Source organism: Anarrhichthys ocellatus, unplaced genomic scaffold, assembly GCF_004355925.1.
Source record: "Anarrhichthys ocellatus isolate YVR2014 unplaced genomic scaffold, GSC_Weel_1.0 scaffold102, whole genome shotgun sequence".
In the NCBI taxonomy this organism is placed as follows: Eukaryota; Metazoa; Chordata; class Actinopteri; order Perciformes; family Anarhichadidae; genus Anarrhichthys; species Anarrhichthys ocellatus.
Genome location: NW_022280132.1, coordinates 406,158 through 423,646, shown reverse-complemented (window position 1 = coordinate 423,646; position 17,489 = coordinate 406,158). Strand labels below are relative to the sequence as shown.

The 17,489-nt window shown below is 42.2% G+C and overlaps 1 protein-coding gene across 1 annotated transcript in view; it reads right to left on the bottom strand.

Moving 5' to 3' along the window:
* Positions 1–17,489, bottom strand: part of pik3r3b (phosphoinositide-3-kinase, regulatory subunit 3b (gamma)) — a 181,040-nt gene that overhangs the window by 109,621 nt on the left and 53,930 nt on the right. Inside the window, exons 3-4 of the mRNA XM_031876021.1 lie at positions 13,823–13,897; positions 12,826–12,903 (exon numbers count right to left, since the gene is read on the bottom strand). Coding sequence (XP_031731881.1) covers positions 12,826–12,903; positions 13,823–13,897 — 153 coding nt within the window. The remainder of the gene's footprint in view (positions 1–12,825; positions 12,904–13,822; positions 13,898–17,489) is intronic.

Sequence of the window (17,489 nt, the reverse complement as noted above, 5' to 3'; positions counted from 1 at the left end):
GGCAACGTTAAAGCCTTGATGAGATTCCACAGACAAAATGGAATAAAAATCAAACAAACCAGCAGAAATCAGCACCAGCTCAGGTTTAGGAAATGTATCTGCTCAACTAAATAACAACTCGGAGAACATATTATTCCAAAACTCGATGTTCACTTATGGCAGTACAGTGCACGTGTCTTTCTTTTGTCTTTTAGTGACAACCACCCATTGGTCCAAATGAGAAAAATTCTAAATGTTCCAGTTGTCGAAACTGATCCCTTAGCTGTTTTGTGTGGCCTGATGTTCTCATCTGCCTGTTAGAGATACTCATGTCCACAATGCAGAACATCTCAAAGTGGAGACGGTGTCTGTTATTGAATTTATTAATCTTCGTCTTCCATCTCGCAAACTCACAGACGGATATCTATCGTCTGTTGAAGCTCCTGTTGTGTGTCTTCATAACGCAAACAGATCAAATAGCACACATCAAAACGCACACACACACACACACGCACACACACACGCACACACACACACACACACACACACACACACACACACACCAGTCAAGGGTTCGCTGATTCCTGAAGAAACACAGGAGTTGCTGCGTTTCGTCTTTGTCTTGCTGCCCTCCTCATCTCCCTCCCCATCTGTATTCATTCAAGTCCGGTAAATGCATGACACGAACTTGGCATCTGGGGCAGCGTACCCGGAGTTTTGTGCTTTCTCGTCTTGCAGGTTGTCGTGGATCATGGCTGTGCATGTTGCCGTGGTTCTGCTTGCAGCCCACTGCTGCTATTTCTATTAGTCATATTTCTATCATTTTTATAAATGATGATGTTGCTGTGCATTTCTCACTCTCAACCCAACCGTTTGAGGCAGATGTCCATCAACTTAGACAATGTTCCAAACATCGTTGATGTAAACACAGAGTCCGCCTTCTCTCATCCCGCCTGAGTCCTGCGCTCTGTCCGGTGTACGCCCGTCAAGAGCAGCTTGATCTGGGATAACAAAATGGAGCCAAGCATCTGTGGACACAACAGTCACTGACTTCCCGTTGCTGGGTTAGCCTGAAGTCTTTCATCCATCTTATTTTCCTTCAACCTGACATTAGCCAGGAGTAGGGTGGCTAGTTGAGTAGCCTTAAGTCCTAACTGGGTTAGCTGAGCTTCCATCTCGACTCTCCTCCTGGGGCAGCCGACTCCGCTTTCAGTGGCGTTTGGTCAGGCCGGTGTGGCTGGGTGGTCGGAAGATGCCGCGGGCAGTGAAAAGGCGTCTCCAGGTCCGCTGCACTTTATACGCGCTCCAGTAATAAAGACTAAAAACACAACAAATTAAAACAAAAATGTAGTAAAGTTTATGGGAGCTACATGCGCCGCTGCAGACGTGACAATGTTGGGCCTCTACATATTAAGAGCACGGTTTAGACCTGCTTTAGGCGACACTGACAGTGCAGTACCATGTTAACACACTGATCTACAGTCTGACACCAGTGGAGAATACTGAAGGTGACAGACAATGGAGGGTCCTCAGTGTGATGAACCTGTCTTCTTTAATATCACCACAAATCTAAAGCAGATGAGCAACAATCAGTTGAGCATGGGACACACATTTAAGAACACTACATGGATAAAACTCTTACACCGCACTGACTCAAGGGTAAGTAATGTGTTCAGGTGTCCAACTTTTCTGAGCACTCTTCGGACTTCCCGTCCCCGTTGGAGTAAAAGTGAAACTGCTCAGAAATATTTGAATTTGCATATCTAAAAATGTCAAGGATGAAATTGAAATCTGATGACTAACTTCGTATAGGGAAAAGCTGGGGCATTACAAAAGCTAACCCATACTGCAAGCACTGAAGACAATAACACTGCACTTCCCACATAGTATAAAAACCAGCAGGTAGTCAGTACAGGTGCACAGTATGAAGAACAGGGAATTAGAATTTGAGGTGTTTTAAAAGGCTTTTACCAGAATGTACCCTTCACATCGGTCCTTAATTGGCTATGTCACTTACTGATTGGCTGGAGATTTAATTAGAAGTTATATGTCTGTGTGTCTTTTAGGGGTCATTTAGGGACATTTCTAAGGTCTGGCTTTAAAAATGGTCCACTCCTAAGAAACAGGGAACCAAACAAGAGAGCGATGGATTTAGAAAAGGAAAAAAGAAAGAAAGAGGGAAACATTCATTCCTCACTGACCACAGAACGAAGTTTACAGGGTTTAGGGTGCAGGAGTGAGTGAGTGAGTGAGTGAGTGAGTGAGTGAGTGAGAGAGAGAGTGTGTGTGGTCATGCGTCTATGCCTGTGTTTGGTTCCCGGGGTGACAATTTCAGTCTGAACCCTCTGAATTGATTCTGTTTCAATGCTGAATGTAGAAACAGAATTAGTGTGTGCACATTTGTATGTCTGAACCCGCTCACCTCTCTGTCTACCCATCTGTCCTTGGCATTCTGCTCACGCTCACACACACACACACACACACACACACACACACACAGATATCACAACATGGACTGAGAGAGATGCAACAGGAGGACTGAAACACATTAAGAAGTAATAACATACAGAGAGAAAGAAAGGGAAGCACAGAAATTCTCGAACTGGCAGCCGGAAAAAAGTCTAAGTTCATCCGAAGGCCAAAATGAAATAACAGTTGAGAGAGAATTAGCTTCAAAGGATAAATCAGCTCCTCTCAAAAGAAGAGCACACTTCTCACACAGAGCTGCATCCATCCAAGTGGATGCAGCTCTGTGTGTTTCATTGTGTTTCATTTTCCATTTAAAATACCATTCTGATCTGACCGACCCCTTATAGTCGACGCAGAGTGCAAGAGTAAAGTATAAAACCGCCAGTTACTAAGTCGTGCCTTTGTGCTGTATAAATATTGCAGTTTGAATAGAAATATGACTGTAGAAGAAATTCTATTGAAAGTCATCACTCCATCGCTCCTGTACATTATTCATATACAGTATGAATATCTGTGTACAACAGGTGATGGTTTAGAGAATAGTATGGATCCAAGATAAAACTGACAGAAGGGCGGGATTCAGAGAAAAAGTTGCAATTACAAATCCGTCTGCTCCTTCAGCACCACGGACAGCGCCACGGATTTATCAATACACAGCACAGTCAGGTTACTGGTATTTCAGAGCCGTGATCGGGGCCATATGTTATAACTTGCACAAACCTCAGTCAGATAATAGGATCCATGCGTCAGGCAAACACATTCAACTTAACAACCCCTGCACTGTCTCTGCTACCACAGGGATGGAGACGGGGAAGGGGGTATGTTTTTTTGTCATTTTGCTAACAAGTAGGATGCCCACCCCACCTCTTATAGCCTACCGTCTGTATGTACTGTAACTGTATATCTTAATATGTTTGAATAGTCTGAAGTCTGCCACATGTTGAACTAAAACATCCATGATCTACAATTAGAAAATTAGGGACTGAGGGTCGCAATTACCTGTGCTGTAATGGTTGACATGTTAAATTCTGAATAATGTATATTTCCAAAGTACTAAGAGAAATACTGTTTTCATTCCATTTATTTTCATTCACTCCAATCATTTCTACTTTGCTGCTTTTTTTTTTTAACGTTAAACTACTGTCACTGAAAGTCCACAAATCCTTCAGATGTGTTAATATACAAACTCTCCAGGAAAGGGATCATGTACAGAGTGACTAAGGGACTTTAAATGTAAAAGTTAATAGTAAAGTTGCTTGTAGTAAATGACAAAGATGCAGTAGAACTGACTCAAATTAAGAAGACAGCGTGGCCAATGAGACAGGATCAGAAAGACGTGGCAAATGCGTCTCCTCAGGGACTTGCTTTGTGATGGTGGGTCCCGGCTAAGAGCAGGTTAGAGAACGAGAAGAGAAGAGAACAAAGGATGTCCAAAGCTGAACTGCGTGTGTTTAGAACAGACGGTGAGGCCACATGCATTGCTTTAGTCGTTCATGTTACATGGCAACATATGGCAGAGATAAGAACCTGAGAAGGGAGCTGAGCATACAGAGATGAGGCGCAGAGGAGAGAAGGTATATGCAGGCTATCAAGGCATTTACATAAGACTGTATAAATCCAAACACCCTATTTGCAGACAGTGTGTCAGGTTGTGTGTTGTCACACTAGCACTGTGCAAGAGATGACATCATTGTATGAGATGCTGAGAGCTTGCTCGGTGTTCAGGGAGGAGGAGGAGGAGGACAGTGCTGGAGAGAATGTTCTGTAAGTGCGATGAACATTTCCTAATGTGGTCGACTTAAAAATCTGATGTGTCCTGCGATGTGAATTTGATGGCTCTGTTGACCTGAACAGATTCTGGTGCAACCTCATTTTCCACAGGAGTATATGTTTGTTTTTATATTATTGTTAATATTATTCAGGGTTTCGGTGAAAATATCAGGTTGTGATATTATCACAGAGAAACAATGACTCGGTTCTGGATTTGTGCAAACCTGTCATCAGATATCTGCCACTTTGACTCTAAAGGTGGGTTCACACCAAACACACCACGAATTATTCGCGCGAGTAGATTACATACAAAGTCTATGCACAGACGCGATGAGACTGGAGTGACGCGAATTGGCGATGGCGCGGCTGGCGTGATTGACAGTGAATACAGCTCGATAAAATACACGGAGCTCCTCCGGACTATGTTATGAACCCAGACAAGACGGCGTTTAATTTCCACGCCGTGGACTTCCACAACAAGTACTAAGCAGAAATAGAGGTTATCTTTTCCATGGTTGATGGGCGGAAATAAATGGCGGACAGTTGAACAGCTTCCAGGGCGATAAGCCACGCCCCCTCTCCGGCACGTTTGGCGCGATTCACGCGAATGACCACAAATGGTCCCCGGCGTGACCGCGGCGCAAATGACGATTAACGTTTGGTGTGAACACGGCATAACTCAAACATTCTGGTTTTGTTTGATCTTATTGTGACTCCTTTCACCTGTTGCACATTTTACCTTTTTGAGGTTTCCTAAACAAAGACATAAGCCACCCGAGCCCCTAAAAATTGGACAACTCTGCAAAACAATAACATAACGACCAAACAACTATAAAGAGATACAATGCAGCTGCATAGAGACACAAAGAAACTTCAAAATGACCACAAAGCAACTACAAAGAGACGTATATCGATAACAAAGATACTCAAAATAACCACAAAGACACACAAAGCAACCACAGAAAGACTCAAAAAGCTCACAAATAAACATAAAACTACAAAGAGACTCAAAACAACGAAACAGTGTCTGAACAACCATGAAGGCTGTGTATCTTGCTCCTACACTGGAGAGGTGGTGGGGTTTTGCATGTCTGTGCCTCATAATACGCCCATGTCTACAACATCTGTCAATGGCATATACTGCACAATATTGTCAAAGTTAGGGAAAAGTTATGGCTACGATTACTCACTTTGGTTTCCTGCATTAAAGTTAGACGAGCACCACGCCTGTCCATCACCACGGCCACCACATATGTATTCTCACAACATAAAGAACACACTGCTTCCTGCATTTTCGCCGCACACTAAATTGTGAAGTGCCAGATTGTCATATATGAACACAATTATTAAGGGATACAGCTGCATATTTGCAGCTACTGTTCAACTTTACAGACACACACAGACACAGACCAACAAACACACATAGATGCACATCTCTGTATCTTGATTTCTGAAAATGAAACCACACAGATGAAGAATAAAAGGCTGCTGAGAGGAGAAGAGACGCCTCACTCTCACACTTGTTTTCCTTTACACTGCAGAACACGGTCTTTGCTGCATTCGGTGACAAAGAACCACTCATCACTTTTACCAAATACTCTACCTCTATTAAGACAGGCTGACATCCCTCTGCAGCCAGATGCTTTTATGTTTCCTACTCACGTCCGCTGTGCATGAGTTTGTTAATGTAGCATTTGTATTTCGTGCATGTGTGTGTTTGTGTGTGGTTGCACTTCTTTCGCTCCCCAGCTGACTGTAAAAACGCCGGCTTCTAATAGGTTATTGACGGGCGCCAGAGGAAGATGATGACATCACCTCCGACCAATAGCATGGCTGCGACTGACAGACGAGAGGAAGGACAGACGTGGCGTACGGAGGGATGGAGATGGAAGAAAAGGATGGAGAGATGGAACGGAGGAGCTCTTTTAATTTGTGTTTTGCTGAACTCAGCGGCTCTGTCACCGAGGGAGGGAGGGGGAGAAAAGGAACAGTGATGAATGAGTGAATGAAAAAAGAAAAAAGGGGAGAGAAAGAGAGAAGATGAAATGGGAAGAGAGGGATAGATTGAGGAGTACATAAAGCAGGAGCAGTGAAATAAAAGATTAGTTAATGGTTGCAGGGCTGCAGATTGTTAGAGTGGTTGTTAGCAGTGAGCAGTTAACGGATTGGAAGGGAGGGTGGGAAGAAAGGAAGTAAGGCTCCATCTATCTGGTGGATGGAGAGGAGAGCGGGGTGAGAAGAGGAGAGGATTCCCATTATGTCTGTTAAAGTTGGAGAAATGATTATAGGCACATAAAAGATTATCGACTGCTTGTGTGGATGAGCGGACTGAGCTGCAGCGTGTCTCTGTATACAGCATGTGTGCATTTTGTATGTCAGGTTGTATAGTTTGTGTTGAAGACAAAGTATATTCTGCTACAGTTTGAGCCAACATGAGTCATTGTTTCCAAAACAGAGACCGCCCACTCTGTGCACAGTGTGTGTGTGTGTTTGTTAGTACATCCATGTAATCATCATACATATTCTAACTAGGTCAAAGTGTGCAAACAGACACACAAGACACTGACACAAATACACACAAACCCAGCAGTGATGAAAATGCCCATATGGCCACGTAGTCATGCATGTTTGTGTTTCCATACTTGTGAGGACACTCGTTGACATAATGCATTCTCTAACCCACTAGAACTGATTCTAACTAATTTTAAAAAGGACTTAACCATCGAACAGCCCTTTATTGAAGTGAGGGGACAAAAGGTCTTCACTTTGAAAACTGTCCTCGCTATCTTAAAAATACTTTCCAAATTCCAGTCTCACTTTTCAAAAAATGTTTTCAATTTCCAAAAATCGCCCTCACTACCCAACATGCACGTGATTTTGATAAACGTCTGTACAATAATGTCTCTTCACTAAAATGTCCAATGTTCCAATGTTCCAAGAATGTCCTCACAGTGAAAACATTTTAAAAAATAAAACAGAAATAAAATGTTCATTGTCAAAAATGTCTTCACTTTCCAAAAAGGTCCTTACATTCCAAAAAAAAGTCAAAAAACATGTCTTAATTAACTTTCCACAAGTGTTCCAATTTTTCCAAAAATGTTCTGGCTTTTGCAGAATGTCACTTCAAAATATTTTTACAGTCCATAAAATGTCCCCACCGTCTCAAACTCAATCTGGTCCTCACAGAGATAGAAGTGCAATCACACACACAGAGTTACTGGGCCAGCACACTGAGTGATGTGTGGGCACGACAGAACCAACCAGCTAAAAAAGGCTAGCTATCACCATGGCAACGTCTGGGCCGTGTACCAATCGGAGGTCAACTCGATGAGGTAATGTTCTCAAAAGCTTTCTGACCATGTGCGACTCACACACACACACTCGCATGCGCACACACACACTTTGATGGGATAATACTGTACATAATGCAGCACACCGACACACAAACACACAGAGATAAATTAGGCAGGATCTGTAAAACATCCTGAGAGCTGCCATACAATGCAACAACTCCCTGTTACATAACAGTATTCCATAACTCATGCAGCCCAAACACACAAAGAGAGACAGAGCACTGCGGCAGCCCCGATACTCTCCCTGCAGAGTGATTGATGTTGCATCACGCTCCAATAATGATCCATCAGACATACCAGACCAGTCCTGCAAAACACTGATACAGGTCATTAATCACAGTACCGCACGTCATTCTACAGGTTAACAAAAGGTGATTATTCATTTTTGTTTATTTTTGGGGGGGGGGGAATATTTGACAACGATGCTAAGAGGATTTTGAGAAACTGTCTGTTGAATAAGTGTGGATCTCCTGGTCAAACTTTGACCTGTGTAGTTGAAGGCACTTTTAACCCCATCGTACGTGACTTAGAGTGCAGTAATGAAGTCAATGCTCTGATACGGAGGTTACGGCTGATGATAACACCATCCGGACAGACAACCTCGTACTGGAAGTGTAAACACCTTTAGCTCTGTCCGCACGTTTGCCGTAGTCTGTACTGTTTGCGCTGTCAGCACCGTTAGCTACGAGCGGCCATCTTAGGCGTTCTCACGTTGGGAGCCGTTGAGAGGAAAACGAAATGCTCCCAATCTCGTATTATGCAACGTTAAAGGTGGTGTGGTACTGGATTACATTATAATGACACCTCTAGATATCGTTCAGTCCAGCGGAACCATCACTAACCATGACCTCAATGCAATTGAATGTAATTGAATTAACACCTCTATTACAGTGGGTAAAAAAAAAACAAAAAAAAACGACATACTGTTTCTTTGTCAGACCCTTTGGTGTCACTTTCTAATCTGTGAATTCATCAAAAACACTTAGGTTAGGCAACAAAACCCATTACCTAGGATTATAACATCATGGTTGGTGTAAGATAACTACATAAACTACGTAATAAGTACAGAAAAGAAGACAAAAACATCACTCGGTAACTTCAAAATAACTTAACACCGGTCTCCTGGTTGAAAGTCCTTCGTTTGTCTGACCCATTCACCTCTCCTCCCCTTTTCAGTCTTAATGCTACATCTTCACACATTCTCTCTGAGGGTCTAATAATGGCACGGATGGGTTTACATTACATTTGAAAAGCCCGTTGCATCTCATACAGGCGCTAAAGAAACACTAACATTCACTTAAGGCACCTAACCGGCCGGTTTAGAGGAGAGAGCAGTCAGCGACAGTTTAGATAGTCAACAAAATATGTTGAATCACTTCAACCACGAGAGGTCCTTAATCACAGTTATAAATGACCTCAAAACATATATGGCATCAGGGTCCAGTAGAATGCAAGATTAGCCGTGGACAGACAGACAGACGCACACACACCCAAATAAATAATCTCCTGGCAGAGGTAATGTCAGATAATGTAGTGCCAGAGCCAAATATCTTGAAAGAAAATACGTGAAAACCAAGCAAACGCAGCTACAAAATCAGAGGGATCATTTATTAATCCAAGATAATTGCTGTTGCAGTTTTTCTGCTGAAGCAACCGTTGCTTTGAAGCCAGGATAAAGAGACTTTACACACAGCCAAACATTTCTTCTCATTACCTTCCATCTCATCTGCCTGTGCAACTCGAACAGGCAATCTGACAATGAGAAAAGACGACAGCAAAGACAGAGGCATCTATTCTTACTCCTCTTCGCCCTCCTGTTGTCCTTCCTCACATATCCCATGGCATCGGGCCATCCCTCTCTGCCCTCCGACATTCAAACTAAACTTTTCACACATAGTCAGCACAAATCTGCACACAAGCAACCGCTTTCCATACATATTCCATAGGATCTGTCCATGCCTATCAGACCGCCTACTCTACATAAAGCCAGTGTGACTGCGGGATGTCAGCAGCCGCATTTCCACCATAACGTGCGTAGCATTTCTCTCATGCCGCAACCTCTCTGTCTCAACATATATGTGGGTTTGCGTGTCAAGGCTGCATGCTAAATTCCTCCGAGTGCCTCCATGTCAGCTCCTTTCAGTCAATTAGTTTGAGCATATCTTGGGCCCCGTGCTGACCTCCCACCACTGCCCAAGCAAGCCAGGTGTGTGTGTGTGTGTTTATATGTTCAATGTGTGTGCATGTCTCTCTACACTAAATCTATTCTTTATGCCCAACAAACTGGATTGGATTTGCAGAGTTGCTGACGTTCCCGGGAGAAAATTGGATGTGCACTGAGAAAAACATCAGTCATAACAACTCCTTTATTTTTCAACGTGGGTCTTATGATCCTGATCTTCTGGATAACACATTTTAAAGGGAAATGCCACTTTTTCATACGGCCTGGGTCTGATTTTCATAGTTTCAAACATCACTGGTGAAATACAAGTTGACTTTTAAGTCTCCTCCCTCATCACGATGTGAAAGACATCACATTTAGATCAAGGTATCTTTTATGAGCAGACCCTTGGGAATTATCACTAATATCATAATTACTAATGATTAATTATTATTCTCAAAATAACAACTAGATATTTGGATTCCCCTCCCTCTGTTCGTACCTTTGGATCCTTTGAAGTGATGGCAGACTGACAGGTTTGGTGCTTTGTGCAATTTACAGATATGCTCAGGGAATCAACATCCAAACAGTGTTTGAACTGCTACCGCTCACAGCTGCCAACAGGCTGATTATCTGTTGATTCAACTCATTATTTGAGGCATCATACTGACTTGTATTTACATTTTTTTCCAACTGAGGAATCTTTTTTTCTGAACGACTGTAACCGAATGACTGCAGACAGCTCAATAAATCCTGATGAATACCCACTTTGAATTCCGTCAACTCAAACCTGCTCTATTACTTCCGTTACACACGTAAGGCTCAGTTTGTATAAACAACATGATATCAATAGAATGCCTCCAAAGACAAACTGGACCACGGATATTTGTAAAGCACTGTAGAAACTAGCAATCAAAGATACACAGTACCGGCACTTCTACGTTTTACTGTACCGTGACTTTTTCTTGCGCACCGGCACTTCTCACAACCTGCCGGTACTCTTTTCTGCCCTTGAAATGAATCTAAGCGATTCATAATTGTGCGCCTCATTAAGCGTGAACCGTCGCACTGCACAGCACCGGGCCATCTATAGCACTTTAAAAATAAGGTAATCAAAGGCACTTTACACGGTTAAAACAAAAACAATAAATTTACAATACAGACAAAAGAGATGACATAACAGTACCAAAGGACAGGCTGCTCATTTCTAAATACTATGTGACTTGATGCAGTAGTTTGTTAATGGGAAGCTGTCTCAATTGGTATTCTTCAAACTGTTGCAAACATGGAACCACGATGAACCATCTAAGGGTGCTCTAACTAACCGACTCATTTTGGTTTGGTTCATTTAGGCTGGTGTGAAAGCTGTCAATCTCGAACAGTCCCAGTGCGCTTCATTCTCCCTTGGTGGTCCATGTAGCGCTGATGATGCACCATCACCACCACCACTGAGTGTATGTGTACTTATCTTGGTTGGTTGCAATAAGGCACTGTGAACACAAAATGGACCTGCACTAAAAAGCAGTAAACAGTAAATATTTTCCTTGGTCTGAACCAAGTGAGCCGAACTACAGGTATGAGACATTAACATTAACGGTCGTTCATGAATTACTTGAACAAGAGAAAAGTTACTTTAAGGTCTTATTGAACAGCAAGAAACCAACAACAAATCATTACTGTAAGTGGTCATGAACTCTACCAACAGTCAAGAGTGAGAATGGAGACAATGGATGAGGCAGCGACGGATGAAATGCCTGCACTAAATAAACCTTTTTCTAAACACTTTCATGCTTTTGTCCCTCCTCCCTCCCCTCCCTCCCTCCCTCCCCCCTCCTCAGAGTGGAGTCTGAACTCTGATTTTGTGAGTTCCCCGCCTAGCTCCCAAAAAATAAAGTACGGAGTCAGAGCACTCCCTGGTGGTGCCAAACCTGAACTTCAGGAACTCAAACTTGGCAAACTTTTTTTTGTCCGAGCGACTTCGGCTCCATTCAGTCGCAGCAGACCGACACGACCCGGGTCGGTCTCAGCAGGAGTTTGTACTGGTTTGAATACAGAGAAGGAGCGCAGGAGATGAGCCTTGGCTGTTCGTGTTGAGCCACTTGTTGCTCCTCCAGTATGTTACTGAGCAGAGAGCCACAGAACTTAATAAACTGTAAGTGTCACTGCATTTTACTGCATTTCAATGCATCCCATCACTCCAAGGCCTGTCTTTCTTACTGTGAGTTCCATACGTTACAGACCTGTAACACTGCTGGCATTGTGTAGAAGTTAAATTAAAGGCTTTTTGTTGATCAGACATTTAATGTAAATGTCCGTTATTCAAACAGGACAGGACAGTTACAGGCAGAGCCACAATAACTACGTGATATTTGGCACCTAGAACATAAAAGTGCGAGGGTATTGAGCTACAACATCGATATGAAGGAACAAGACCGTTCTGTTTTCACTGCTTCTGTGATTGTTCTTAAGACTTATTTTGACGCTGAATAACAGTTTCTCGGTGGCTTAATGAATGACCATTTTGAGAGTAAGGGGCAACGCTGGTGGATGCCCTCATACATTTGGTCATCAGTATTTATTAGGTAGACTACAGAATTCTGCTGCCTAATATACTGTATGTAGTCTGACGACATTTAAGCACAGTTAACAAAAAGACATTTATCTAACATGCTATTTGTAAACCAGTGTGCAGCATATTGATACGGTTAGAGGCTGGCATGGATCAAAGTTAAAAATGGGCGGACACTGTGCATGTGTTTTATTAACCTTGTGCATTGTGTGAACTCACACCACAATATTTAGTCAGTCTTTAGTCAGTCACTTTAATGCTCACACTGTATGGATCAATTGACCGGCCAGCGCCGGGACGCTCCATGGATTAACATGTTTTATTGCGGGCTCACACTAAACGTAAGCATTGGAACCCCTGGTTAGTTTTGTTCACTGTCATTTCCAATTGCAGTAAAGGTTATTCATGCTTGTTTTTTGATGGCATTCAGTTGAGACTTGTGCCGTGTTGGAAGAGTTCCAAATCCTGACATTTGCTTACATTTCTGTCCTGCAATGAATCTGCATATTTCATGGAGTATGTACCTGAGTCCAGAGCCTGCCGCAGCTCTGCGGGTCCACTGGAAGCTGGAGGAACTCGATACAGAGACTCGTTGTTGAAACCTGCAGGAAAAAAAACAGGTAGAGGAAGAGGGAGGAAGTCAGCTGGGTGTTTTCCCTTAGGATAAGACAAAAGGACATACAGTAAATCATACTCTACAAGTAATGTTATGTCTGTTATTACAGCTCAAGAATACTGATGCTGAGTAAAATTGGTTTTGTCATACAGTTGACTATCAAATATAAAACTCCACTTTAGAAATATAATACTGTTGAAGATTTTTCCAAAAGCGAAATGAGAAGATGGTCATCAATCCCATGTCTGTGTGTTACATACAGAGCCAGAGTCAGGATGTTATTAGCCTAGCTTAGCATAAAGACTGGAAGCAGGGGGAAACTGGAAGCCAGAATTTCAACAATACACATACAAACACCTCTAAAGCTCACGAATCAACATGCTGTATGTTGTCTGGTCCATCGATAATACAAAATGTCAAAATCACAGTTTGTGGTTTCCGGGGGAGTTACGTCCTGGAGCTATTTCTTCTTTAACAACAGTAACTGAATGCAACTTCCTGAAACCTGGTCATCACATTGAAGTAACCAGTTTTACCATCGCGTCTGCATAGAGACTAAAACCAAAACATGTGCTCACTGACCGTATCTGACATTCTGCACTACAGTGTAGCCGGAGAGGCTGCACTGGAAGAACTGGGTGGATGGATACTACTACAACTCCCGCTACAGTTGAAAATCGTTGCCTTTACAGTCCTGTCTGCGTGCAAGTTAAACAAACAAGATATAAAATGTTCATTTGTGAGTTTCAAGAGTGTAGATTGTGTTTCCCCCGCTTCCACTCTCTATGCTAACCCTGACGTCAGATGTGTACAGTAGTAGTCCTTTAAAAGTAAGTTGAAATTGAATGTTGTTCGTTGAATGAATATGCTGGCTACACATCCGTGTTTCACTTTGTATTTTTCACCGTGTTTCTCTGCAGCTTCGATGAGTCTCCAAACAGCCACAGGAGCCGCTTCAGACAGAAGCTCCGCCTCCATGCCTGAGAGAGAGAGAGAGAGAGATTATGTTTTATTAATTTCCATAAAACAACAACTATGATTTTCTTCATTAAAACACCCAACTATTTATTTATTAACGATGTACAGTAAAGTCCACTTTTAATGTGCCAACTTCATTTTTAGGAAAGAAAATCATTATTTTATGTGCCGTTTTGCTCCATAAACCGGTTTCTGCACAAGACAAAATGACACTATAGATTTAAAAAGGGCTGAGAGATCAATATGTCAAATGTTAATTAAAATTTCCCTTGAATTAAATTAGTACCAGAAATCAGATATTAACAGGAAAGATGCTTTGCTCTGCCAGTTATTCCACCTGCAAGACCCTGAGCATGTTTTGAGCAATTTCTACAATCCACCCATCTAAACAGTTGAACCAGAGTATTTGTGTGACTGCTGGTTTCCCCTCCAGGGAGCGTGTACTAAAGCGAAAACAACTACTGAACACACACACACACACACACACACACACACACACACACACACACACACACAGTTGGTTTATTTGGAAGACAGTTTCACATGTGAAACTTATTAATAAAACATTAAGCATTAGAGCTGCCGGTAAACTCTATTGCTGGAATTTAAACATGTGGCAGCCCTGCAATGAAATGAAAGATATCTGAATGGCTAAACTGGCTATGGAAATAATCAGATATCTGCATAGATTTCAATATTGTGCATGTGCTGCTGCCTGCAGCTAATTCACTGGAGTGGATGTGAAAAGGTTGAACATGTGGGACTTGATTACAGCCCACAGGCTGCAGCAGCAGCTGTCTTAACATCCACTATTGGGAATCAATTAGAAGAGAGAAATCCCCAATTAAAGATTTACATACAAAGCGCCAAGCCAATGTAGGATACATTATGATGGTGGAGAACAGAGAAGGTGTTGAGGTGATGGAGGTATGAACAAACCCAGTTCCAGTTTCACAAGCACACTTTCACCACATGGTTGTATTTTCACTGTGGGAAGTCAAGTACACAACATGACCTGGTATTGAAGTGGTTTGACTTGAGAAAACATTGGTTCCAAGTCTATGACAAAAAAAAAAATAGCCTTGTTCACCCCTCCAAAATATGAAAACCTTTTTAGCACTCTGACCTTGAAGAGAACCAAACACTGACTCTTGGGCACCAACATTTTAAAAAACATCAGCATAAGTCACAAATTGTGAACTCAAGAGCAATCATGATTTTCCCTTCATCAGGCTTAGAGTGGAGTAGAGTGGCGGTCGGGGGCGATGCACGGGTCAAACAAATACTGCTGTTCCTGTCATATGTGGAACCAAAAGTCCACAGTGAACTGGAGTACTTTTGTTACCTAACTTGCATACTTATTTCAACCCAAACCAAGATCTTTTACTAGACCTAACAAAGTAGTTTTTTATTTCAATCCACAAAGTATGTATCACATGGTAGGCACTTCTTATAATGCATTAACTTTAGAATAAAGAAACGGCCCCCTATGGGACCTTATTTTGGAAATAAATTGTACATCCCGGTAAGAAACACACAGGTATCCTAGCTTCAGTGAGAGATGTCACTTATGCAACCTTTGGGTGTGTAATCATTCTCATAACATATATTTAAAGTCTTATACTTTAACAGTTGTAAGACAAAATGTAACTTTCTTGAGGTGCGAAATTACCTTTTAGATTGACAAACATCAAATGTGTAATTGATTGCAAAATTCAAACGGGATCAAACTATTATTTGTCTCTCGGCGTTAACTACCGTACATATTTCCGAAATAAGGTCCCACGGTGGTCCATCGGAAAGGGGCAGGACTGTACCTCTCTATAATACTTATAACCACTGATGAAGCTCATTCAATCTGCTGATGACATTCAAAATGGGTTGAACAGAAGCAGAGAGAGAACAGGACATCGTCTGCATAGAGGGAGTCCTTCAGACATCTTGTTTGGTCCTGTACATTCTACGCTGTACATTCTACAGTATGAATGAACAATGGACGGAGTTATCTGTACTACAATGTCTCACAAGGTAAATTTAGCATAATATTCGTTTTCACAGCACTATTTGTCCAACACGTGCTCTCAGTATAAAATAGTTTTAATTCACTAGTTCCAATCTCTGGCATTAGAAAGCAGTTGAGCTACTGACAATTCAACTCAAGCCTACCAGGAAAGTGAGGGGCCTTCCCTTTGAGCCGCAGAAAGTAGGGCTGCAACTAACAAGTATTTTCATCATCGATTAATCCGACAATTAATTGGTTTATATTTGGTCAGAAAATAAAAAAGGTGACCATCACCATCATCAGAGCCCAAGATGATCTTCAGAGTCCTTAGTTGGTCTAAACCAGTGTTTCTCAACCTTTTCTGAGCCACGGCACATTTTTTAGATTAAAAAGATCCCGCGGCACACCAACAACCAAAAACGTTACAAAATGACACCTTTTAGCATAATACAGCATATACGTATGCAGGAGTGTCAAACTCAATCCCAGAGAGGGCCAAAATCAGAAATTGGGACCACGTTGAGGGCCAAATAGAGTCACCATTTAATAAACAGGATAGAAGGGATATTGGACAAAGTGCAAAAAGAATACATGTTTAGGTAGGCTACATTATTTTATGCATACCAGAGCCAATGTTTGGCATCTTTTCTTGCTCCACAGGTGCTCTTTCCTCATCAACTGCAAACGGATTGCTAAGCAGTTCAAATTTACATTTCTAAGCTGCAAAGTCGGCAAATCGCCGAGTGATCTCTGTGCCAAGTGCACCCAGTTTATCAGCAAAATGCACAGTCGGAAACACAGCGGTGGAGAATTTTACTGCCTCACACATGTCTGTGATCATATGTCCCCGTCCCTGAAGCTGGAGGTTTAGCGCAGTGAGATGCTTCGTTATGTTGCACATGAAGCCAGCTCACATCGCCACTTTTCGTCCCGGAGGTCTGTGGTGTGGCGGGCCAGTTATCATAAACATATATTTTCTGGCGGGCCGTTGCACCGAGGGCCGGATATATGTCTCTAAATGTGTTGATCCTTACTAGGCTTTTCATCTGGGTTATTTTGTCCAGGGCCCAGTTCAGAGTCTGCATTTTTCCTTTTCAAATATTTCTCCATCGCTGTTCGTCTTGTCACCACAACTTCTCCCGCGCGTCATTTCATTCTACTGTCCTACATTAACACATCATTATTGCACTACCTAATGCCACCCACTGGCATGGAAGAGTATTTATTACTTAGCCAGCCACTATATTGCAGCTCAGATGCTCAACAATGGCAAAGTATTTGCAACAACTAAATAATATTTTATTGGACTCATTAAGTGAAATTGGACATTTTCCCACGGCACACCTGACCATCTCTCACGGCACAGTGGTTGAAAATCACTGGTCTAAACAACAGTCCGAAACACAGAGGTTACTATCTGACATGAAAAGCAGCAAACCCTCACATTGGAGAATTTGGAACCAGCACATTTTTAGCGAGAAAAAAATGCTAATTATCAAAATAGTTACACATTTATTTTTTGTGACTAATCAATCAACTAATTGTATCCACTCTAGTTGGAAAGCGTTTTTCATGTGAAACATTTGGGGGGG